The 25,936-nt window shown below is 43.1% G+C and overlaps 1 protein-coding gene and 1 pseudogene across 1 annotated transcript; both read left to right on the top strand.

Annotated features, from left to right (window-relative positions):
- Positions 1-287: 287 nt before the first annotated feature.
- Positions 288-1,046, top strand: LOC132424450 (proline-rich protein 23C-like). The gene has a single exon (XM_060010166.1). The coding sequence runs from the start codon at positions 288-290 to the stop codon at positions 1,044-1,046; it is 759 nt and encodes a 252-aa protein (XP_059866149.1).
- An 8,403-nt stretch (positions 1,047-9,449) lies between these two features.
- Positions 9,450-10,070, top strand: LOC132424449 (proline-rich protein 13 pseudogene; annotated as a pseudogene).
- Positions 10,071-25,936: the final 15,866 nt, after the last annotated feature.

Raw genomic sequence — 25,936 nt, 5'->3', positions numbered from 1 at the left:
ATCATCCAGCGCGCATAGGGGTCAGCGTGAAGAGCTGAAGATTCCAACGCCCGAGGCCCAACCCAGCTGCAGACGCAGCTCCGCTAGAAACCTGGACTGCGGTACTCTTGGGAGGTGACCCCAGAGCTCCGAGGACTCGACCCGCATCGCGCTGTCCTGCGCCCCATTCGGCCCGTCCCGGCTTGCCTCACCTGTCATCGAGACCCGTCACAGCGTGCAGGACCGAGCGCCTCCTCGCCCTCTGCCAGGCTCTGGGACCGCCGCCCGCAGGTCCGTCGGTCAAGGTGATGGGCAGCCGGCCCCGCAGCCCCATCGCCTACCTTGCGGACTGGTGGGGGCCGCAGCCCGGAGGACCTGGCCCTGGTAAGCGCCATCGAATGGAGGAACCCGAAGCTGAGGCGGTGCCCAGCATGGACAACGTGCCTGAGCCCCTGGCCAAGGGCGCGCTAACCTCCATGGTGGTCCTGCCCGCCGGCTGTGGCCTGCACCTGCCCCTGGACGACGTCGACCTGCTGCTGGAGCCCGAGCCCACGTCCGTGCTGCAAGTGTCTCTCGGAGATCACATCCTCATGCTGGTCCCCGAGGCCCTCCTGGGCTCGGGTGTGGAAGGCCCGTGGGGACAGGGCCTGGGACGGGGCGCTTTCCTGAGCGCTCCAGGGGAGTACATGGCCCTGGAGCCAGGATTCTTGTGCGCAGCTGTCCCAGAGATCGCCTGCCAAGAAGAGGCCAACAAGGAGGACGCGGACGCCGAGTTCCTGCCGCCTGGGATGGATGCTGAAGCCGGCTACGTCACAGGGCTCCGCAGCCCCGCGGCAAGGGTGTCAGGCCCCAGCGCGCAGGGCTTTGTCCCAGAGCCCTGGCCTCGGGCGCCCAACCCCAGTCCAGAGAGAGGCTCTCCTCACCATGACGACAACCTGTACTTGCACCTTCCGGAGCCCTTCCCCGACCCACCACTCCAACCTCTACCTCCCTCTCCTTGTCCGGGTCCTCACGAGCGCCCCCAACGCCCTCTCATGGTCCTCTGCTCAAGGGCGGAAAATGCCTGATCCCGGAATGAACTGCCTCCTACAATTCCTTGCACCCAGCTTCCGGCACTTAGTGATCTACCTACACTCACTTTGAGCCCATGCCACCGCTCAGAGATGCAGCATCTTCATTCATGGACAGAGGGCAGCTGCGTTTTTTATTTTGGTTTTGTTAGTTCTCGGGTTTTGGGTTTTTTTTTAAGCAAAATGCCTTGATCGACAGCAGCAAAAAGATTTTTTTACAAAAGTAGATTCTGGTAAGGACTTTTCACAAGGGTAGACCACATATAGCCAACCATGGATGTTTAGATCCCTTGCCACTGCTGCATGAGCTGTTTATTCCACCTCTGTCACCTTCGGCCAACTCCATTTTTCTTGTTTCACCGCTACTCTTGCCTCAAACTCACCTCAATTTTTTTCCAGTTTATCCCCTTTTTCATCACCTTCCCATGCATCTCTTCTTTCTCTCCATTCCAGGTTTTTTCCTTCCTTTTGTAATTGTAGTTTTACCTGTATGACCTCCGCAGTGTCCTCTGAAATGCTTCTGATCATTTTTTTTTAGCATGCACAATATTATTAAGAAGATCCTTGTGAAAGAGAAGCAAAGTAAACAGTAGTGGTCAGAGAGAGAAGACGAGGTATAGGAGGTCCAGCGACAGCCTCAGCCAACCTCACTGGGAGCTCTGGAGTTAGAATGGCTGGTCAGAGCTGTCCCAGGTTAGGTTGAAATAGCCCAATTCCCTCATCCATCAGTCTTTCGGTGTGAGAAACCAGGGAAGGGCCATGGCTCTGGGCAAGGCAGCTTTCCTCACTGGAGACAGTTTATAAAGGGGATAATAGCTGAAGCCAGTTATGGAAACAACTCTCACTGAAGAAGATTCTGGTTGGTGCATCACACTGTCCACCACAGATATGGTTCTTTTTATCTTGATGTTCATCTCCATTTATTCTGGTCTTTAACTAGCAGTAAAGAAATTATAATTTTCTTCATATAGGTCTTGAATATTTAAATGAAGTCTGATTACCGACTTTCATTTTTCCTTTCTTCTTGCTTTCCTAACACTTTTCCCCGGAGCTGGTCAGTCAAGATAAATGCACATTGAATAAATAAATGAATAAATGGCACAAATGTAATACACTGGACTTTTTGGAAATATTTCTAAAAATACAACGAAAAAATGAGTGAAAGCAATATTTAATGGAAGGAGGAAAGGGGAAGCTATGATTTTTTTCCTTAAAGAAACAGTTTGTACAATGCCACATTCCCCTGTACTTTAACAATCAAATGGCTAATTTTTAATTTCATGGCAGTCTAGGCTTTGCCTTGATTTCCCCATGGGGGTGATAAGAAGAACTGCTACACGCGAGGACACACTCAGCTTCACATCATGGACATTCCAGCTTGTGGGATCTTACTTGCCCAACCAGGGATCAAACCCAGGCCCTCAGCAGTGCAGAGTCCTAATCACTGGACCACCAGGGAATTCCCTGGTCTAATTTATTACTGAGCACTTTTTCATGCTCATGAGCCCATCACCCAGACTTGGCAGCTGTTACTTCTTAGTACTATTTCTTTAAAGTCTTTTTTACTGTAAAGAAATTATTAAAGATAATGTAGTCATACCCTTTGATCCCCATTTCCTGCTGCCCATTCCCAGAGGATTCTCATAACATCATGAATTTCGGGGGTATCATTCTAGTCAATACATGAATGCTACATGTATGGAGATATAAATAATCAATGTTTATGTTGCTTTGTGAACAATTAAATTTTTATAACTGGCATTATATTCTTCAGTTCACATTTTTCCTCAGTTATTTTTGAAATCATCACTTATAGATATATATATGGTCCATTTCTCCTAAAGGTTTTTGTTTCCATCATATGAATATACTATATTTTATTTGTTAATTTATTAATGGATATTTGCATAGTTTTTAGTATTACAAATGAAACTGCAGTGAATATCCTCACACTTGTCATCTTATGCAACTGAGGAAGAGTTCCTCTAGGAAGTATACTTAGAAGTTGTATTGACGGGTGGCATAATATATACATTTACAGTTTTCTTCATAGTGCCAATTGTTCTCTTGGGTGGTTGCAACAGTTTAAACAGCCTCTAGCAGTCTTTCACCAAACTTTAAACTGTTTGCCAGTGGTATCTCATTTTTCAAATTTGCAATTTCCTAGCTACTGGTAAGATAGTGCAATTTTTCACATGTAATGAGAATAATATTTTTTAAAGCAATTTCATTTATATTTTCTCTTTTTTAACTGAAGTATAGTTGATTTACAATGCTGTGTTAATTTTTGCTGTACAGCAAAGTGATTCAATTATACATATATAGAGACTTTCCTGCTGGTGCAGTGGTTAAGACTCCACACTCCCAATGCAGGGGGCCCGGGTTCGATCCCTGGTCAGGGAACCAGACCCCACATGCATGCCACAACTAAGGAACCCATGTGCTGCAACTAAGGAGCCCACCTGCGGCAACTAAGACCCGGCACAACCAAATAAATATTTTTTTTAACTATACATATGTATACCTTCTTTTTTTAATATTCTTTTCCATTATGGTTTATCATAGGATCTTGAATATAGTTCTCTGTGCTTTACAGTAGGACCTGTTGTTTATCCATTCTATATATAAAAGCTTACATCTGCTAAACCCCAACCTCCCACTCCATCCCTCCCCCAACCCCTTCCCCCTTGGCAACCACCAGTCTGTTCTGTATGTCTGTGATTCTGTTTCTGTTTCACACTTAGGTTCATTTGTGTCATGTTTTAGATTCCTCATATAAGTGATATATGATATTTGTCTTTCTCTTTCTGACTTCACTTAGTATGATAATCTCTAGTTGCATCCATGTTGCTGCAAATGGCATTATTTCATTCCTTTTTATGGCTGAGTAGTATTCCATTATATATATGTACCACATCTTCTTTATCCATTCATCAGATATATTTTCATACATTGTAAGTCTTACTGTCTTTCAACTTATCACCCATCAAGTCTAATGGCTTTAATCTTTTCGGTGGGGAGGACAGATACAACCCAGATTAAAGAGGTTAGCTTTCAGCCTGGAGTTATTAGGCAAGTGTCATGAGAATCAATCTTTCTCCAGACAGAAAAGTTACATTTAATTTCTTAAGCAACCTTTAAATATCAACAGCAATGTTTGGAAGACTGAACATAGAATTTTAATAGAAATCATCATGCAGAGAGGACTGAAGAGTCCTAACTGGATGAGAATGGAAAGAGGAAAAGGCCACTCTTACCCAAGAGTAGGATGTGGAAAATAAAAGAGGGACAGAATAGAGAATGTAAGCATTCATCACTCACATGTATCATGACTTTCAGCTTCTATGAGTAAAAATCCTTAGCATTAGCTGAAGCAAAGGCCAAGAAAAGGAGGTTTTTTCCTTGCTTCCCATTTAAGAATCTGGGGAAAATAAGATGGAGGATGGTACTCAGATTGGCTAATCGCCACCTACCATGTTCCCAGCCACCATCCTAAGGAGAAGCAAGGAAAGGAGGAGAGAATCCAAACGGGAAACATTTACAAAAAGGTGCTGTGTTATCTGAAGATGAATGAGAACCAAAAATGTCTGAGATTCACTTATCTGGAAAGTTTACAGTGTACCTATTCCCCAACCCCCAACTCCAAATCCCCCATACCAATGAGGTGGAGGCTCAGGAGGAAGATGAAGTCAATTATGTAAATGAAGAAGTTATACTTCCTTTATACAACTGAGTAGAAATCTGTTCATTGATATATTCATGTCTGCTTATTGTCAGTTTATATCCTTAAGTCTTTTTTTCTATTAGACCTATGAGACTATTCTTTATTCATTTGAAAATTTTTATATATTCAAGCTACTAATCCTTTATGTTTTATAGCTTATAAATATTTTCTTCCAGTGTGCTGCTTGTTTTTTAACTTGTCTAATTGTGCATGCCCTTATAATTCTCATACGGTGAAATTTCACAGTCTCTTATGGTCTCTACTTTTTGGGTCAGTTTTAAAAATGTTTCCCAAGAAAGCTCAAAAAGATATTTCCTACACTCTCTGCTAATGGTTTAAATTTTTTTCCAATTTAGATACCTAATTTCTTAGGATTTCATTTTTGTATATATTTTGAAGTAGGGATGAAATTTTTTCATATCGGAAGACATTGCTGGGACTTCCCTGGTAGTCCAGTGGTAAAGAATCTGCCTTCCAGTACAGCAGACGCAGGTTCGATCCCTGGTCAGGGAACTAAGATCCCACATGCCACGGGGCAACTAAGCCCGTGTCCTGCAACTAGAAAGAAGCCCCTACACCACAACTAGTGAGAAGCCCACGTGCCCCATCGAAAAGATCCCACATGCCACAACGAAGATCCAGCACGCCGCAACTAAGACCCGATACAGCCAGAAATAAAATAAATAAATACTAAAAATTTTAAAAGATAATAAAAGCTGCTGTAATTGAAAGTTATTCTTTAAAAATAAAATAAAGATTCAATGCAATCCCTATAAAAATTCCAATGTCAACTTTCACAGAACTAGAACAAATAATTCTAAAATTTGTATGGAAATACAAAAGAAACTGGAAAGCTAAAACAATCTGGAAAAAGAAGAACACAGCTAGAAGTATGCTCCCTGATTTCAAACTATACTGCAAAGCAAACAGAAATCAAGACACTGTGGTACTAGCAAAAAACAGACGTGTAGATCAACAGAACAGAATAGAGAGCCCAGAAATGAATCCACACTTATATGGTCAGTTAATATACAATGAGGAAAAGACAGCCTCTTCAATAAATAGTGTTGAAGAAACAGGACAGCTACAGATTCAAACTGGACTACTTTCTCACACCATATACAATAATAAACTCAAAACTGATTAAAGACTTAAGTGTAAGACCTGCCTGAAATCATAAAACTCCTGGAAGAAAACATAGGCAGTTTGCTCTTTGACATCATTCTTAGCAATATTTTTTGAATCGGTCTCCTCAGGCAAGGAAAACAAAAGCAAAAATAAGCAAATGTGGGCTTCCCTGGTGGCGCAGTGGTTGAGAGTCCGCTTGCCGATGCAGGGGACGCGGGTTCTTGCCCGGTCCGGGAAGATCCCACATGGCGCGGAGCGGCTAGGCCCGTGAGCCACGGCCGCTGAGCCTGCGCGTCCGGAGCCTGTGTTCCGCAATGGGAGAGGTCACAACAGTGAGAGGCCCGCGTACCGCAAAAAGAAAAAAAAAAAAATAAGCAAATGTGACCTAATCAAACTAAAAAGCTTGTGCACAGCAAAGGAAACCATATACAAAATGATAACACAACCTACAGAGTGGGAGAAAATATTTGCAAGTCATGTATCTGATAAGGGGCTAATATCCAAAATATATAAAGATCTCATACAACTCAATAGCAAAAGATTGTTTTCAATTAAAAAATGAGCAGAGGGGCTTCCCTGGTGGCACAGTGGTTGAGAGTCCGCCTGCCGATGCAGGGGACACAGGTTCGTGCCCCGGTCCGGGAGGATCCCACATGCCATGGAGCGGCTGGGTCCGTGAGCCATGGCCACTGGGCCTGCGCGTCTGGAGCCTGTGCTCTCCAACGGGAGAGGCCACAACAGTGAGAGGCCTGCGTACCGCAGGAAAAAAAAAAAAAAATGAGCAGAGGATCTGAAAAGACATTTCTGCAAAGAAGGCACACAGATGGCCAACAGGTGTGTGAAAAGGTGTTCAACATCAACTAGACATCAGGAAAATGCAAATCAAAACCACACACATCTGTCAGAATGGCTATAATCAGAAAGACAACAAATAACAATTGTTGGTGAAGATGTGGAGTAAAGAGAACCTTCACGCATGGTGGGAATGTAAATTGATGCGGCCGCTGTGGAAAACAGTATGGGGTTCCTCAAAAACTTAAAAACAGAACTATCATATGATCCAGCAATTCCACTTCTCGGTATTTATCCAAAGGAAATAAAAACATTAACTCAAAAAGATATATGCACCCCATGTTCATTGCAACGTTATTTAGAATAGGCAAAATATTAAAACAACCTTAATGTCTGTCAATAATGAATGGATAGTGCAAGAGGGTTCCCTTTTCTCCACACTCTCTCCAGCATTTATTGTTTCTAGATTTTTTGATGATGGCCATTCTGACCGGTGTGAGATGATATCTCATTGTAGTTTTGATTTTCATTTCTCTAATGATTAATGATGTTGAGCATTCTTTCATGGGTTTGTTGGCAATCTGTATATCTTCTTTGGAGAAATGTCTATTTAGGTCTTCTGCCCATTTTTGGATTGGGTTGTTTGTTTTTTGTTATTGAGCTGCATAAGCTGCTTGTAAATTTTGGAGATTAATCCTTTGTCAGTTGCTTCATTTGCAAATATTTTCTCCCATTCTGAGGGTTGTCTTTTTGTCTTCTTTATGGTTTCCTTTGCTGTGCAAAAGCTTTTAAGTTTCATTAGGTCCCATTTGTTTATCTTTATTTCCATTTCTCTGGGAGGTGGGTCAAAAAGGATCCTGCTGTGATTTATGTCATACAGTGTTCTGCCTATGTTTTCCTCTAAGAGTTTGACAGTGTTTGGCCTTACATTTAGGTCTTTAATCCATTTTGAGTTTATTTTTGTGTATGGTGTTAGGGAGTGTTCTAATTTCATACTTCTACATGTTATCTGTCCAGTTTTCCCAGCACCACTTATTGAAGAGGCTGTCTTTTCTCCACTGTATATTCTTGCCTCCTTTATCAAAGATAAGGTGACCATATGTACATGGATTTATCTCTGGGCTTTGATGGGAATGTAAATTGATACAGCCACTATGGAAAACAGTATGGAGGTTCCTTAAAAAACTGAAAATAAAACTACCATATGACCCAGCAATCCCACTACTGGACATATACCCTGAGAAAACCATAATTCAGAAAGAGTCATGTACCAAAATGTTCATTGCAGCTCTACTTACAATACCCAGGACATGGAAGCAACCTAGGTGTCCATCATTGGATGAATGGATAAAGATGTGGCACATATACACAATGGAATATTACTCAGCCATAAAAAGAAACGAAATTGAGATATTTGTAGTGAGGTGGATGGACCTGGAGTCTGTCATACAGAGTGAAGTAAGTCAGAAAGAGAAAAACAAATACCATATGCTAACACATATATATGGAATCTAAGAAAAAAAAATGTTATGAAGAACCTAGGAGTAAGACGAGAATAAAGACACAGACCTACTAGAGAATGGACTTGAGGATATGGGGAGGGGGAAGGGTAAGCTGTGACAAAGTGAGAGAGTGACATGGACATATATACACTACCAAACGTAAAATAGATAGCTAATGGGAAGCAGCCACATAGCACAGGGAGATCAGCTCAATGGTTTGTGACCACCTAGAGGGGTGGGATAGGGAGGGTGGGAGGGAGGGAGATGCAAGAGGGAAGAGATATGGGAACATATGTATATGTATAACTGATTCACTTTGTTACAAAGCAGAAACTAACACACCATTGTAAAGCAATTATACTCCAATAAAGATGTTTAAAAAAAGGTAAAAATTCAAAAAAAATAAGGAATGGATAAATAAAATGTGATATAATGACACAAACAGATGGAAAGATATACCATGTTTTGGATTAGAAGAATCAATGTTGTCAAGATGACTATACCACAGAAGACAATCTACAGTCAATGCAATCTCTATCATATTACCAATGGCATTTTTCACAGAACTAGAACAAAAAAAAGTTTTAATTTGTATGGAAACACAGAAGACCCCAAATAGCCAAGGCAATCTTGAGAAAGAAAAATGAAGCTGGAGGAATCACACTACCTAACTTCAGACTACAATACAAAGCTACAGTAATCCAAACAGTATGGTACTGGCACAAAAACAGAAATACAAATCAATGGAGCAGGATAGAAAGCCCAGAAATAAACCTATTCATCTATGGTCAACTAGTCTATGACAAAGGAGGCAAGAAAATACAATGGAGAAAAGAGCCTCTTCAATAAGTGGTGCTGGGAAAACTGAACAGTACATGCAAAAGAATGAAATTAGAACACTGTCTAACACCATGCACAAAAACTCAAAATGGATTAAAGACCTAAATGTAAAACTAGATACTATAAAATTCCTAGAGGAAAACATAGGCAGAACACTCTTTGACATAAATCATAGTAATATCTTTTTTGATCCGTCTCCTAGAGTAATGGAAATAAGAACAAAAATAAACAAATGGGACCTAATTAAACTTAAAAGCTTTTGCACAGCAAAGGAAACCATAAACAAAATGAAAAGAGAACCTACAGAATGGGAGAAAATATTTGCAAATGAAGCGACCAACAAGGGGTTAATCTCCAAAATATACAAACAGCTCATACAGCTCAACATCAAAAAACAAACAGCCCAATCAAAAAATGGGCAGCAGGAGTCCGCCCAAGCAGTGGTGTAGAGGTGACGGGACGCCTGGATTCCTCAGTTTCCTTCCTTTTCCATTCCTCGGCTGGAGGAAATACCTGAACATATGGAATCCCAATGCCGGGCAGTCAGGGCCATATCCACACACCCCCAACGTCGGGTACCCTGGAGGTTGCAATCCTGCCCATCCACCACCTGCCACCCCTATCTTTCCTCCAGGCCCCTTTCCCACTCCCCCAGGAGCACCCCAGGGGAATCCAGCCTTTCCCCCTGGTGGGCCCTGTCATCCTGTGCCACAACCAGGGTATCCAGGATGCCAACCCTCAGGTCCCTACCCCTCTCCATACCCACCACCTGCCCCTGGTATGTGTCCTGTGAATACATTGGCTCCTGGCATGGTTGGACCAGGAATGGTGATTGACAAGAAGATGCAAAAGAAAATGAAAAAAGCTCATAAAAAGAAGCAGAAACACCACAAACATGGCAAGCATTCCTCCTCCTCCTCCTGCTCTTCCAGCAGTGACTCTGACTGGATACAAGGCCTGGACCCTTCCCTCAAGTCTCTCCAGTTCTGCTCTCCCATCAAGCTTCAGAGGCCATCTTGTACTGGGGGAAATTAGCCCTTGTGTCCCTCCCCCCGCCACCCCTGCAATCTAAGCCTCACTCTGCTGTGAAAAGAATTGCTATGGGCTGGCAAAGGCCATCCTCCAACTGCTTGGATAGAACTTTTAGCTGGTGAATTTTGCAGGAGAACTATTTTTTGAAGATGGTGAGATTTGAGCTAAATGCTGAAGACAAGTCTAAGATCTGTAAAATGTGATTTTTTAACTTTCTTTTGTAATACTCATGATTGGGGAGATGCTGTGGAAATTTAATTATGGAAAGGAAAAGACAACCTGTACCTTTCTTGTAATTGTGGCATGCTTGGGTGATTTAGTGGCAAATAAACATTTCCCAGCAGGCCTTTTATTGATTGCACTCACTGCAAGGCTGCTGGGAAGTGGAGTCCATTTGTCTGATGAGCTCTGACTGCCATTTTGGAAACTGATCTCTACCCCTTAGCTCAGTATGCTATCTCAGGTCCTCCTCTCACTCTCCAACTCTCAGTCCAAATAAACCTGTTTCTCCTGGTCTCTGTTCAGAAAAAAAAAGGGCAGCAGATCTAAATACACACTTCTCAGGGCTTCCTGGTGGCGCAGTGGTTGCGAGTCCACCTGCCGATGCAGGGGATGCGGGTTCGTGCCCCAGTCCAGGAAGATCCCACATGCCGCGGAGCGGCTAGGCCCATGAGCCATGGCCGCTGAGCCTGCGCGTCCGGAGCCTGTGCTCCGCAACGGGAGAGGCCACAACAGTGAGAGGCTTGCGTACCGCAAAAAAAAAAAAAAAAAAGGTAAATACACACTTCTCCAAAGAAGACATACAGATGGCCAAAGGCACATGAAGAGATGCTCAACATCACTAATTATTAGAGAAATGCAAATGAAAACTACGAGGTGTCACCTCACACCAGTCAGAATGGCCATCATCAAAAAGTTTACAAATAATAAATGCTGGAGAGAGCATGGAGAAAAAGGAACCCTTCTACACTGTTGGTGGGAATGTAAAATGGTACAGCCACCATGGAGAAAAGTATAGCAGTTCCTTTAAAAACTAAAAATAGAGCTACCATATGCTCCTGCAATCCCACTCCTGGGCATATATCCAGAGAAAACCATAATTCGAAAAAATACATGCACCCCAATGTTCATAGCAGCGCTATTTACAAAAGCGAAGACGTGGATGCAACCTAAATGTCCATCAACAGATGAACGGATAAGGAAGATGTGGTACCTGTATACGATGGAATATTACTCAGCCATCAAAAAGAATGAAATAATGCCATTTGTAGCAACACAGATTATCATACTAAGTGAAGTAAACCAGACAAATATCATATGATATCGCTTATATGTGGAATCTAAAAAAAATGATACATTGGGAATTCCCTGGCAGTCCAGTGGTCAGAACTTGACACTTTCACTGCCAGGGCCCAGGTTCAATCCCTGGTCAGGGAACTAAGATCCTGCAAGCCACGCAGCACAGCCAAAAAAATAAAAGTAAATTTAATTTAATTAATTTTAAAATGATACAAATGATGGGGATTCCCTGGTCATCCAGTGGTTAGCACTCTGTGCTTCCACTGCAGGGGGCAGGGGTTTAATCCCTGGTCAGGGAACTAAGATCCCACGAGCCATGAAGCATGGCCAAAAAAAAATACTAATGAACTTATTTACAAAATAGAAAGAGACGCAGAGATGCACAGATGTTGAAAACAAATTTATGGTTACCAAAGGGGAAAGGGGATGGGAGGAGGGATAAATTGGGAGTCTGGAATTAACAGATACAAACTACTATATATAAAATAGATAACCAACAAAGACCTACTGTATAGCACAGGGAACTATACTCAGTATTTTGTAATAACCTATAAGGGAAAAGAATCTGAAAAGGAATACACACACACACACACACACACACACACACACACACAACTAAATCACTGTGCTGTATACCCGAAACTAACACTATATTGTAAATCAACTATACTTCAGTTTAAAAAAAAAAGAAAGGGCTTCCCTGGTGGCACAGTGGTTGAGTCCGCCTGCCGATGCAGGGGACACGGGTTCGCGCCCCGGTCCGGGAGGATCCCACATGCCGCGGAGTGGCTAGGCCCGTGAGTCGTGGCCGCTGAGCCTGCGCGTCCAGAGCCTGTGCTCCGCAATGGGAGAGGCCACAACAGTGAAAGGCCCGCGTACCGCAAAAAAAAAAAAAAAAAAGAAAAAGAAAATGTGATATACACACACATATATATGGAATATTATTCAGCCATTTAAAAAAGGAAGAAATTCTTCCATTTGTGACACGGACGGACTTTGAGGGCATTATGCTAATTGAAATAAGTCAGAGAAAGACAAATACTGTATGATCTTACTTATATGCGGAATCTAAGAAAAAGTAAAGAAACTCATAGATACACATAACAGGTTGGTGGTTGCCAGAGGCAGGCAAGGGGGAGGGTTTTTGGTAAAGGACATCAAAAGGTACAAATTTCTAGTTATATAATAAATAAGTCCTGGGGATGTGGTGTACAGCATGGTGACTATTAACAATACTGTATTATATATTTGAAAGTTGCTAAGAAGTAGATCTTAAAAGTTCTCAGCACAAGAAAAAATATGTGTAACTCTGTGTGGTGATGGATGTTAACTAGACTTACTGTGGTGATCATTTTGCAGTATAGATAGATAGATATAATTATGTTGCACACATACACAGAAAAGGATAGGAAATGAACAATGGAAAGTATTTGTTTTATTTATATTTTTTCTTCCAGTTTTATTGAGATATAATGACATACAGCAACTGTATAAATCTAAGGTATACAGCATGATCTGACTTACATACATCATAAAATGATTAGCACAGTAGGTTTAGTGAACATCCATCATCTCATGAACAAAATTAGAGAAAAAGAAAAAACATTTTCTGTTGTGATAAGAACTCAAAATTTCCTCTCTTAACAACGTTCACATACAACACACAGCAGTGTTCGTTATATTCATCATGTTGCACATTACATTTCTAGTACTGATTTGTCTTACAACTGAAAGTTTGTACCTTTTGACCACCTTCATCCAAATCCCCCTCCTTACACCCCTTACCTCTGGTAACCACAAATCTGATCTTTTTCTATGAGTTTGTTTGTTTGTTTTTGAAGTATTATTGATCTACAACACTATGTTAGTTCCTGGCGCACAAAACAGTGATTGGATATTTCCATACTTTTCAAAATGATCACCATGTTAAGTCTAGTTACCATCTGTCACCATACAAAGATATTCCATTATTATTGACTGTATTCTGCACACTGTACATTTCATCCCCGTGACTCATTTATTTTTTAACTGGAAGTTTGTACCTCTTAATTTCCCTCACCCATTTCACTCATCTCCCACCATCCTCGCCTCTAACAACCACTTCTTTGTTCTCTGTATCTATGACTCTGCTTTGTTATTCTTATTTGATTTTTGATTCTACACATAAGTGAGATCATACAATATTTGTCTTTGTCTTATTTCACTTAGCAAAATACCCACTAGGTCTATCCATGTTGTAGCAAATGACAAGATTTAATTCTTTTTATGGCTGAGTAATACATATATCACCTCTTTTTCAATTCATCTATTGATGGACACTTAGGTTGTTTCCATACCTTGGCTATTGTGAATAATGCTGCAATGCATATATGGGTGCATATATCTTTTCAAATTAGTGTTTATATTTACTTCGGAAAAAAACCAGAAGTGAAATTGCTGGAGCATATGACAGTTCCATTTTTAATTTTTTGAGGAACTGCCATACTGTTTTCCATGGTAGATGCACCAAGTTTCATTCCCACCAACAGTGCATGAAGATTCCCTTTACTCCATATCCTCACCATTGATCTTCATGTCTGTTTTTATGCCAGTACCACACTGTTTTGATTACTGTTGCTTTGTGGTATAGTTTGAAATCAGGGCATGTGATACCTCCAGCTTTGTTCTTCTTTTTCAAGATTGTTTTGGCTTTTCAGGGTCTTTTGTGTTACCATACAAATTTTAGAATTATTTGTTCTAGTTCTGTTAAAATTGCCATGGGTATGATGATAAGGATTGCATTAAATCTGTAGATTGCCTTGGCTAGTACAGACATTTTAACAACATTAATTCTTCTAATCCATGACATATTATATCTTTCCATTTGTTTGTGTCATCTTCAATTTCTTTCATCAGTGTCTCAGTTTTCTGAGTACGACTCTTTCACCTCCTTGATTAGATTTATTCTTAGGTATTTTTTGATGTAATTGTAAATGGGATACTTTTAATTTCTCTTTCTGATAGTTCATTGTTAGTGTACAGAAATGCAACCGATTTCTTTTTTTTTTATTTTTTTTTCGATTTCTTTTTTTAATTTATTTTATTGAAGTATGGTTGACTTACAATGTTTTGTTAACTTCTGCTGTACAGCACAGTGATTCAGTTATACACATATACATTCTTTTTCATATTCTTTTCCACTACAGTTTATCACAGGATAAATATAGTTCTCTGTGCTATACAGTAGAACCTTTTTGTTTATCCATTCTATATATAAAATTTGAAATGCAACAGATTTCTGTATATTAATTTTGTATCCTACAATTTTAATGAATTCATTTATCAGTTTTAATAGTTTTTTGCTGGCACCTTTAGAATTCTCTATATGCTGTGTCATGTCATCTGCAAACAGTGACAGTTTTACTTCTTCCTTTCCTACTTGGATTCCTTTTATTTCTTTTTCTTGTCTGATTGCTGTGGCTAGGACTTCCCACACTATGCTGAATAAAAGTGGCAAGAGTGGGCATCCTTGTCTTATACCTGATCTTAGAGGAAATCCTTTCAGATTTTCACAGTTGAGTATGATTTTGGCTGTTGGTTTGCCATATGGCCTTTATTGTGTTGAGGTGTGTTGCCTCCATACCCACATTGTTAAGAATTTTTATCATAAATGAATGTTGGATTTTGTCAAAGGCTTTTTATACATCTATTAAGATGATCATATGATTTTTATCCTTCAGTTTCTTAATGGGGTGTATCACATTGATGATTTGCGGATGTTGAACCATCCTTGTTTCCCTTGGATAATTCCCACTTGATCATGGTATACAATTCTTTTAAAGTATGGTTGAATTCGGTTTGCTAATACTTTGCTAAGGATTTCTGCATCTATGTTCATCAAGGATATTGGCCTACAATTTTCCTTTTTTTTTTTCTTTGTAGTGTCTTTGTCTGGTTTTGGTATCAGGGTAATACTGGTCTCATAGAATGAGTTGAGACGTGTTCCTTTCCTTTTCAATTTTTTGGAATAGTTTGAGAAGGATGAGCATTTAATTCTTCTTCAAATGTTTGGCAGAATTCACCAGTGAAGCCATCTAATCCTGGACTTTTGTTTGTTGGGAGGTTTTTTTTCTTTTATTACTAATTCAATTTCATTACTGATAATTGGTCCACTCATATTTTCCATTTCTTCCTGATTCAGTCTTGGGAGATTGTACATTTCTAGGAATTTATCTGTTTCTTCTTGGTTGTCCATTTTATTGGCATATAATTATTCATAGTAATCTCTTATGATACTTTGTATTTCTATGGTGTCAATTATATCTTCTCCGTTTTCATTTCTGATTTTATTTGGGCCCTCTCTCCTTTTTTTTTTTTTTTTTTGGCGGTATGCGGGCCTCTCACTGTTGTGGCCTCTCCCGTTGTGCAGCACAGGCTCTGGACGTGCAGGCTCAGTGGCCATGGCTCACGGACCCAGCTGCTCCATGGCATGTGGGATCTTCCCGGACCGGGGCACAAACCCGTGTCCCCTGCATCAACAGGCGGACCCTCAACCACTGCGCCACCAGGGAAGCCCTCTCTTCTTTTCTTGATGCGTCCAGCTATAGGTTTATCAATTTTGTTTATCTCTCCTACTGTATTATTTCTTTTCTTCTACTACCTTTGGATTTTGTTTGTTCTTCTTTTCCTAGTTCCTCTAGGTGTGAGGTTGGGTTATTATTTGAGAGTTTTCCTGTTCCCTGAGGTAGGCTTGTATCACTATAAACTTCCCTATTAGAACTGCTTTTGCTGTGTCCCACAGATTTTGCTGGGGTTTTTTTAAATATTTATTTATTTGGCTGCACCAGGTCTTAGTTGCAGCACGCAGGATCTTCATTGTGGCATGTGGGATCTTTAGTTGCGGCATGCGGGACCTAGTTCCCTGACCAGGGATCGAACCTGGGCCCCCTGCATTCGGAGCACAGTCTTAACCACTGGACAACCAGGGAAGTCCCTGTGTCCCATACCTTTTGGATCCTTGTGTTTCCATTTTCATCTTTTCATTTGTCTCCAGATAGTTTTTTATTTCCTCTTTGATGTTTTACTTTTTAATCCAACAATTTTAACCCTTTGGGGGGGGGGGAATTTGTTTCTCTCCATGTTAAATCACAATCTAAAAATAGTTCTTTTGTAGGGGGGGAAGGGGGTGGGATGAATTGGGAGATTGGGACTGACATATACATGCCACTGGGTACGACATAGATTAACTAGTGAGGATCTGCTGTATAGCATGGGGAACTCTACTCAGTGCTCTGTGGTGACCTGGATGGGAGGAAAATCCAAAAGGAGGGGATACGCATATACACATGGCTGATTCACTTTGCTGCGCAGCAGGAGCTAGCACAACATTGTAAAGCAAGTGTACCCCGTTAAAAAAGTAAATTTTTAAAAAATAGTTCTTTTGAAACACCAGATTATGATTTAGTTTCTTCACTCTATTGGTGAATATATAATGTAGTTTGAAGGTACTGCATCCATCTGTACTAGCTGTTGAGAAAGAAAAACAGAATTTTCAAATTTGTTCTTTTAAAAAAGGATTATTTTCTGACTTGTTTTCCCTTGGTCAGAGTGACAGAGCAGCAAGGATGATGGGATTGGGCAGAGGCAGGAAATGGAGATCTTGTAGGACAGGATAACCACGCTATGGAGAAGCTGACAATCAGGACCACAGTAGCACACTGGTCAATGTTAACAGTGAAGAAAGAAAATTGTGCTGGATGGACAATCCTGTTGGGACTTGTAGTTCTGACGTCAGTCCTAAATATCTTCTCTTCAAAACTCTATGTACCAAGAACTTACAGTACTTTGTTTCCACAAAGAATGCTTTCTAAGCATGACAATTACAAACACACATAGACACACACACACACACACACCACTATTAAAATACTATATTTTTATAAGGACTCAATAATCTATTTTATGGCTTTCTTCAAATTAGTTTAGTTTTTAAAATCTCATTTTAAAATGTGTGACAATAGAGCATACAACAAAGTTAAAAGGAATATAACTCTTTTAAATAGCTGTTCCCTTTACCTTACTTACTTTTGTTTTTCTTTAAGGATAATTTGCTTCAGGGAGGACGAAGTATAGGTTCTTCTGATGAAATGCAAGAAGATGGGAATAGGAATGCAAAGCAAGGTTTCTTTTTTTTAATCTTTATTGGAGTATAGTTGCTTTACAATACTGTGTTAGTTTCTACTGTACAGCAAAGTCAATCAGCTATATGTATACATATATCCCCTATTTTTGGATTTCCTTCCCATTTAGGTCACCACACAGCACTGAGTAGAGTTCCCTGCAAGGTTGCTGTAAGTTTTCTGTCTTAAAATCTTTTAACTATCTTCTTACCAAGCAAATAGTCTTAGAGGAATGTGGTAAGCTTCACAAGAAGTTCACTGTTTCAGGAAGCAAACTCCATTTTGTAGGAAAGATGTAAAAAAAAAAAGGCAGCTTTAGAGAATTATAATTCAGTCAAGGAAAAAAATAAAGGGTATTTTATGTTATGTGAACTATATTTCAGTAAAGCTATTTTTTAATGTAAATTGTATCATCTCATTCTCCAGCTTACAAATAATAGTTTCTCAGTGTTTAGAATAAAAATCAAATTCCTTACCAAAAAAAAAAAAAAAAAAGGAGGAGGGGAGAAAAGATGAATCCACAAACTCAGATTCTAGTCCCAAGCTGCTCAACTAACAGATTGAGTGTCACTCAAGGTCTCTGTGCCTCAGTTTCCCCTGCTCTAAGGGACATTTTATGGGTATGTGCTTCCCTGGATGGGTTCATCAGCTAGTGGGTGTGTGCATTCAGAGAATACAGCCAGGGAGTCATTTGTCACTCTGTTCCCCCGACACCTGGCTCTAACATGAACTCTGTTCTGAGCTGGGTTCCTTTTAAATCCACTCATCAAGCTGAGGCTGTCATGGGCTCAAAGCCCTGCAAGCTAAGCCTGCATGGAGACCACTGAAAACACAGCCAGGACCCAATGACTGAACCATCAGTCCTTGTCATGCTCATCAGAAAGGGCCTTTGGGCATTTCCTGGAGTTTTCTTCCTTTTCCCATCAAACTGGCAAAGACTCCAGGAGATTACTGCTTATTAACCTGTGGTCCACTAATTCCACTCCCATCCTTCCACCAACTTATCCATCAAAATCAGGTAGGAGGAAGAAGACTCACTTTCCCAGAGGCCTTGTCAAAGGCCTGGTCCACCTGCCTCTCCTTTCCCTCCCTACAGACCTCTGGACACAGCATTCCAGAAGCTACCATGCCTTCCCTGACCACTGACCATGACTATCTGGGTCAGGATTGAACAGAGAACTGCAATAGCAGCCACTGACGATAGGCACTTGCTATATAACAGGGACTTCTCAAACATGATCTCATTCAAGCTATTAGCCCTATCGTTATCCTCATTTTGCAGATGAGAAAACTGGGGTTCACAGATTGTTAAAATCAGGTGACCAAAGTCTTACAGCTCTTAACAGTGAACTTCACTGTCTCAGGCGAAGTCTAGAAGGACAGCAGCCCAGAGGGACCCTCCTTGGAGACAGCCCCATGAGGATCCCAGGATACATCCTTGCCAGGATCCTCTGCCCAAAGCAGGAAGGCACTGAGACTCCTGCAAATCCCTCCCTGGAGAGCATCAGGCAGTGATGAGGGGCAGTGAAGGGCAGCACTCAGAGGAGAGAACTGGTGTACACTTTGCAGAAAGCTTTTATGGCTGGGAAGGAGTAAGTCATAGGCACACAGACTCTGGAACAATACAAGAAACTAGCCATCATATTTCCTTGAGCTGCATGACTCTGTGCAAATCCATCCCCCTCTATGGACCTCACTATCCCCATCTGTCAAATGGGCAGGTGTCAGACTAGATCTCCAAGGGCCTTCCCAGCTCTATCCCTTGAGGCTGAAGCTGGGAAACATCTATGACACGCCAGAGTAGAGGGTGAAGAATGCATGGGAAAGAGCAAAAGGGGTAGGAGAAGTGGAAAGAAAAGCAATGCCCCCTGACAAACTCCTTCTCAACCTGACTCTCCCAGGAAGCCTTCCCCGAACCCCACCCCCGTGGCCTTCGTCCAGACTCCCCTTTAGCCCTCAGCCTGGACCTAAAGCAAGGTCAGGCCCTGGCTGAGGGCAGGTTGGCGAACTGAAGAAGCAAACTCCTGAGAGAGAGAATATGTGAACAAGGTGAGCCGTCTCCCCTGTGGGGCCAGCAGGTGCAGGAAAGCCCCGCAGAACTGAGCTGACATGGGATGTGAACCAAAGACGTGTGAGTACATCAGAGAGTGAGTTGGTGAAAGAAGGACCAAGCCTGGGCAGCTGCCTCCCCAGAAGGGGGCTTGGGAAGGGACAGACCAGCTGGCTGGTTCTGAGCATGATACCAGGGACTGAGGCCCAGAGGCAGTTTGCAGAAATGGAGTTTTAAACACATGCTAAACGCCCCTGGGGCCTGAGTCAGGAGCTCAGTTTTGGAGTGAGGCATGAAGAAGGTGAACAGCCAAAGCGAGGGGAGGAATTCGTGAAGACACTCCTTGATTCCCCAGCTCTGCACCTTGCTAATAACTCCGCTCAGCCTCCAGCGGCCAGCTTCCTAGCCTCTGACTGCCAGCCTCCAGCGGTCAGCTTCCTAGCCTCTGCCTGCCAGCACAAACCGCATCCTCCCATTAAACACTCCCAACCCGCAACGTGGCCCCTCGCCTTCCTTCCGTCACAGCTTTACCTAAAGGACTATTCAGCATCTGACTGGTCTCTCCGCAGGGTCTATTAGCTCTGTAAGGGCACGGATAGTGCCCTGTGCACCACTAAATGGCCAGCCCCAGCCCCGAGGTACTCGTGAGAGGTACTCAGGAAGTATGTGTCAAATGCAAGGATGAGTGAAAGAGAGCAGGGGCTCAGGGGGAGGAGGGGGGTCTGGAAGGCCTCGAGAGACTTGACAGTCCTCTCGGGGCCCAGGTGGTAGCCAGCCTGCTCGGGACGGATGGGTGAGGAGGGGCACGCAGGCTGGCACTCACTGCCACACTGGCCGTGTAGTTTGGCCTCACATCCACTGGGAGAGGATGAAACCAGGCTGACAGACAGCTGTCTGGAACCATTCAGTGTGTCACTGATTCCTTACCCTGGCTTGAGGGCCGCGTTAAAGGAAGCTCAGGAAATTGTTTCAACCAGCTTGCCTCGCTGGGGCCTGACATCATGCGGCCTGACATCATGCGGCCCTCTACTGTGGTTTGGTGATCAGGGAGCTTGCCTGTCGCCCATTCTGCAACACACAAGCCCAAATCAGGCATGTCTTCCTCTAGTTCACGCATGGAACCAAAACATCCTGGCCCTGGTTTTACTTTCCCTCGTAAGCCCTTGTGCTTCCCTGACTGAGGGTCCTTCTGAAATCCTAGAGGTTTGTTCCCAAGTGGTGTATTCCATACATAGCCTGAAGTGGGATTACAGTAGAGATAAATAAAAGATTAGTTTCCGAGTTTCGGGACTAAATAAAGGATCAGATTCTTAGTGATTGGGAGATAAAAGGAATTTCGGGGTTTGTTCATGGATGAACCGATTCAGAAGCAGTTTGGGGCAGTGGGTGGGACCTGGAGCTCAGTTTTCCCTGGGTTTTTTTTGTGGATCTCCCTCACTACCCATCCTAGCCATCTGGTTTCACTTCTGAGACAGGCTGAGGCAGCTAGGGCAGCAGGAAGCCCAAGCGAGGGGGCTGATCAGAGCCTCTGCCCGGGCTGGGTGTCGAATTAGGAATGGCTGAGCATAACTGGCCCTTATGCTGGATTTGGAGTCTTCCTGGTCCCACTGGAGTATAATGTCCAGGTAACACTTGGCTTCTCTGGAAGATATTCTGCATGACAACCATAACTCTCTAGAACATCACTAACAACTTAAGATTAAGCAAAAGCGGCATTGGATATCCTTACTCTTTTCTGTCTTGCTTGTTTCTCTTCAGGGCCTGACAGATTTGGTGCAGCGAGTTAGAAGGGAGAGTAGAGAAGATTCCTGGAAGCAGAGACAGATGAATATCTGAATGGGGAGGGTGCACCACAAAAAAAAGGAAGAGAAAAAGAGAGCAACTCAAGAAGCACTTGCCCTGTACCATGCTGTGGCCTGACAATCACCAGCTGGTGTTCTGAATTCTGAGCCCAGGAGACCAGAGGAAAACCAGGCTGTGTCCATCGAGCTTTATTTATAAAAGCAAGGGAGTCCAGCATGGCCTCCATGTCCCAGTGACTAAAGGTACAAAGATCTCCTCTTTTAAAGTATAAGAGTTCAGTTAGCTGAGAATTTAATGACTGTAGGACAGAGAATTCCCCACTGGCTTGAAATAATTAAGGGGTTGCTCCTGAAGGATTTATGTTAACAGGATATATCTATAGTAGTAGTAGTAGTAGTAAAGAAAAATGGGCATCATTTTATGAGAATTTATGGCACAGTTGTAAGCCCATTTCATGTGTTAACTTGTTTAAGCCTTATAAGAAGCACATGAAGTTAACAGAACTTGTTAGCTGTGGGAAGAAGACCCTGCGAGGAAAAGCAAAGGATCATTATTTTTTTTTAACTGGATTTATTTTGAATTTTTAACAAGGGCTCAAAAATCCAACTATCTCTTTATAATTCATGAGTTTGGCCTGAATGATGATGATGACGGGGATGAATGTGACTGTGAAGTAAAGTAGTATCATCCAAAGATACGCTGTAACCAGTCACTTACTTGCAAGCGAACTTATCACACCCGGAAGCATCAGGATGAAACATTTCAATTTCCATCTAATACATGGGTGTTTGCAAAGATCTCTATGTTTACTAACATGGAGGAAAAAATCCCAAATATCTGATAGTTTTTCACTTTCCACTCAGTTGTTTTGGGAACCATGTAGTGTCTCTCTCTCTCTCTCTCTCTCTCTCTCTCTCTCTCTCTCTCTCTCTCTCTCTCTCTTTCCCCACACCCCCCCCACTTCCCTCTCTCTCCCTCTCTCACTCACACACAAACACACACACACACACACACACCACCACCACCACCACCACCACCACGACAACCGGGGCACCCTGGCTTGAGCCCCAGCCAACCTGCCTCCTGGCTGCCCTTCCTCAAGGATCCTGGCCTGAGGCTTGTGGACAGAGCTGGGTAAAGCAACACATGATCTGAACGGGATACCTGGTGATGAGCAGCCTTGGCAACCTAGACCCCCAACACTCCCACTGTACTTGAGATAAAAGGAGAAGTGCCCCTGACCTGGCTGCTTTCTACGTGGGCCTCGCAGGTCAGAGCGTAGAAACCTAAAAGCATCATCCAGCTGGGGACTGGGCCTCGCACGGAGGCAGTCAATGAGGAGAGGAGGGAGCCATCCTTCCAGGTGACCCCCTCACAGATGCAGTGCCTCTGGGAACTCCAAAGTGGGAACTCAAATCCCAGAGAACAACTGGCAACAAACTGAGCCCTCTTTATTTACAAATTCTACTCTGAGCCTCTCAGTTCTGGAGGTACATTTCCCACAGTGAACGCTGGACCACCTGCAGCAGAATTCCCAGGAAAGCTTGTTGAACCCGTGGATTCCTAGGTCCCACCCCAGGCATCCTGGATCAGCTCCCGGCACTAGGATTCAGGAATCTGCATGTTGAAAGGGCTCCCTAATCAGCCTTATGCTCCTTAAAGACTGGGAACCACTTCTTTAGAGATGTATTTCACCATTTCTACAGGTTTCATATTTTACTCTGCTTCAATTCAACAAAAATTCACGGAGAGCCTGCTAACCAGACCCTGTTCCAGGTACAGAGGGTGCAGCACTGACAGGGACCCAGACCCTGCCTTCAGGGAGGCTGCAGTGATTTCGGTCTCACGGCATACCAACAGCCACAGCACATTAGGACTCTTTTTTCACAAATGAGAAAGCAGGACTCAGAGAGTGTAAACAACTTACCCAAGGTCACACAACTGCTAGGTGATATTTCTAGAGCTAGAATCCACTCCCCTCGTTTCAGACCCACATTCTTTGCACTGCCCCTCAGAACGTTAAAGGCTCCGTTGGTAGAGTGAAAGCTGGAAGGACCCTTAGCAGATAACTAACTGTTCCAGGAATATCCAAGAGGTTTTGTCATTTCAACTCTAACCAGTTGACAGTGATTGCCTCTACTTGTAAGGGAGCGCTCTGAGGCTACATCCAGGATCAGTGACAAAGATGCTGCAATTGACTAATCACGTCTATCACGTCTACAGTGGGTAAAGAACCAGGGAGTGGCTGCACACGGACTACATATGCACATTGGTCCTGTATATGGACAAATCCTCCATTTTATTGATGGGGAAATTGAGGTCCAGAGAGACAAAAGTCATCCAAGTCTCAGACCTGGTACTAGACTAGAACCAAGGTCTCTAAAATTCTAGTCAAGGGCTCTTTACCTTATCTAGTGCTGCCTTTCCCATGCAGCCAAGATGACTAAACTGAGAAATGGACCAAAGTGTCAGGAATCAAAGACTTTCTGGTGTTGGTACAAAGGGTCCTGTGGAGCCCAGGGGAAGGAAAGGAGGCTGAAACGGTAGGAGGACTGACTAGGGAGACGGCCCCTCCCATTTCTCCCCTCCCAATGGTGTAAGGAAGAAACCCACATTACTGAGCCCTCATCTGTGCCAGCCACTGTGCTAATTACATCAATTACCCCATTTAATCCTTTCAATCACCCCATGAGGAAGCTTCACGCAGAGGAGGAAACAGGGTGGGAGAGGTTAAGTGACTGGGCCAAGCTCACATAACCCAAGTGGCTGAGCCAGGACAGGCTCCCAGGTCGTTGTGGCTCTACAGCCCACCCATGATCACACAGAGGGGCTTAAGAGCACATGCTTTGGGTCAGAAAGACCTTATTTTGAGTCCCAAATTTACCACACGCTGGCTCTGTAACCTTGGGCAAGTGCCTTAACCTCTCCATGCCTTAGTTTTTTCATCTGTAAAATGGAGATAGCAGGGCTTAGCTCAGAGAGTTGTTGTTATAGTATTAAAAGAAATAATATATGGGAAGCACTAAGCCATAGTATATAGTAAATGCTCAATAAATGGCAGCTCTTACTGTTGCCCTCTCCGCTGCCCTGGGCATATCACCTGGACACCTGCCACCCAGTGCTGGCCTGGACATCCCTCTTGGACAAGGTTCCATCCTGAGATCATCATGTTCATTTTTCCTACAGCTGGAGTTAGGACTCCAGAGCCCCATTTGCAAGTATATGCAAGTACTATATAAATCACAGGGAAGCAGATCTTTGGAGAAGTTAGGAAGCCTGTTACCCACAGACAGACTCACCTCAGAACAACTGCCACAAGATGGCAGCCTAAGAAGTAGCCACAAATCAGCAGAGCTCTTCTAAGCCAGGCCACAGCCTGTCAGATGGGGTCTCCCCAGCTGTGTTCACAGTGACCAGAGGGCCTGGCTGTGCGCAAGAACCTCCTTAGGGCACTTCCTGAGGTGGTCACTGCTTTCCTGACCTCATTAGGGACTGTTAGCACACCAAAGAAGGGTGGTTGGAGTTTTAACCTAAGAAAGTGAGGCGTGCTTTTATTTACTCTTAGGTGCCCAAGAACAAGTGACGAGTTTCTTTTAAGCTTTTTTTTTTTTTGACTGTGTTGGGTCTTCATTGCTACACACAGGCTTTCTCTAGCTGCGGCGTGTGTGGGCTACTCTTCGTTGTGGTGCACGGACTTCTCATTGCGGTGGCTTCTCTTGTTTCGGAGCATGGGCTCTGGCGCGCGGGCTTCAGTAGTTGTGGCGCGCAGCCTCAGTAGTTGTGGCGCGCAGCCTCAGTAGTTGTGGTACATGGGCTTAGTTGCTCCGTGGAACATGGGATCTTCCCGGAGCAGGGCTCGAACCCATGTCCCCTGCGTTGGCAGGCAGATTTTTAACCACTGCGCCACCAGGGAAGCCCCGAGTTTCTTTCAAATGCCTTTTTTTGACAAACTTATGGTCACCAGGGAGGAAAGCGGGAGGGGTGGGACTAAATTGGGAGATTGGGATTGACATATACGCACTGCTATATATAAAATAGATTACTAATAAGGACCTACTGTACAGCACAGGGAACTCTTCTCAATACTCTGTAATGACCTATATGGGAAAAGAATCTGAAAAAGAGTGGATATATGTATAACTGATTCACTTTGCTGTACACCTGAAACTAACACAGCCTTGTAAATCAACTATTGTATACTCCAATTAAAACTTTTTTTAAGATATAAAGAAAGAAAGAAAGAAATATGGGCTTCCTTGGTGGTTAAGAAGCTGCCTTCCAATAGAGGGGACATGGGTTCCTGGTCCGGGAAGATCCCACATGCCACGGAGCAACTAAGCCCGTGTGCTACAACTACTGAGCCTGCGTGCCACAACTACTGAAGCCCGCGCACCTAGAGCCCATGCTCTGCAACAAGAGAAGCACTACAATGAGAAGCCCGCACACCACCACGAAGAGAAGCCCCCGCTCGCCACAACTACAGAAAGCCCGCACACAGCAATGAAGACCCAACACAGCCAAAAATAAATATAAATAAAATAAATTTTAAAATATATGTT

The sequence above is a fragment of the Delphinus delphis genome, chromosome 4 (genome assembly GCF_949987515.2).
Source record: "Delphinus delphis chromosome 4, mDelDel1.2, whole genome shotgun sequence".
NCBI classification, from domain to species: domain Eukaryota; kingdom Metazoa; phylum Chordata; class Mammalia; order Artiodactyla; family Delphinidae; genus Delphinus; species Delphinus delphis.
This window is presented reverse-complemented; position numbering and strand designations above follow the sequence as displayed.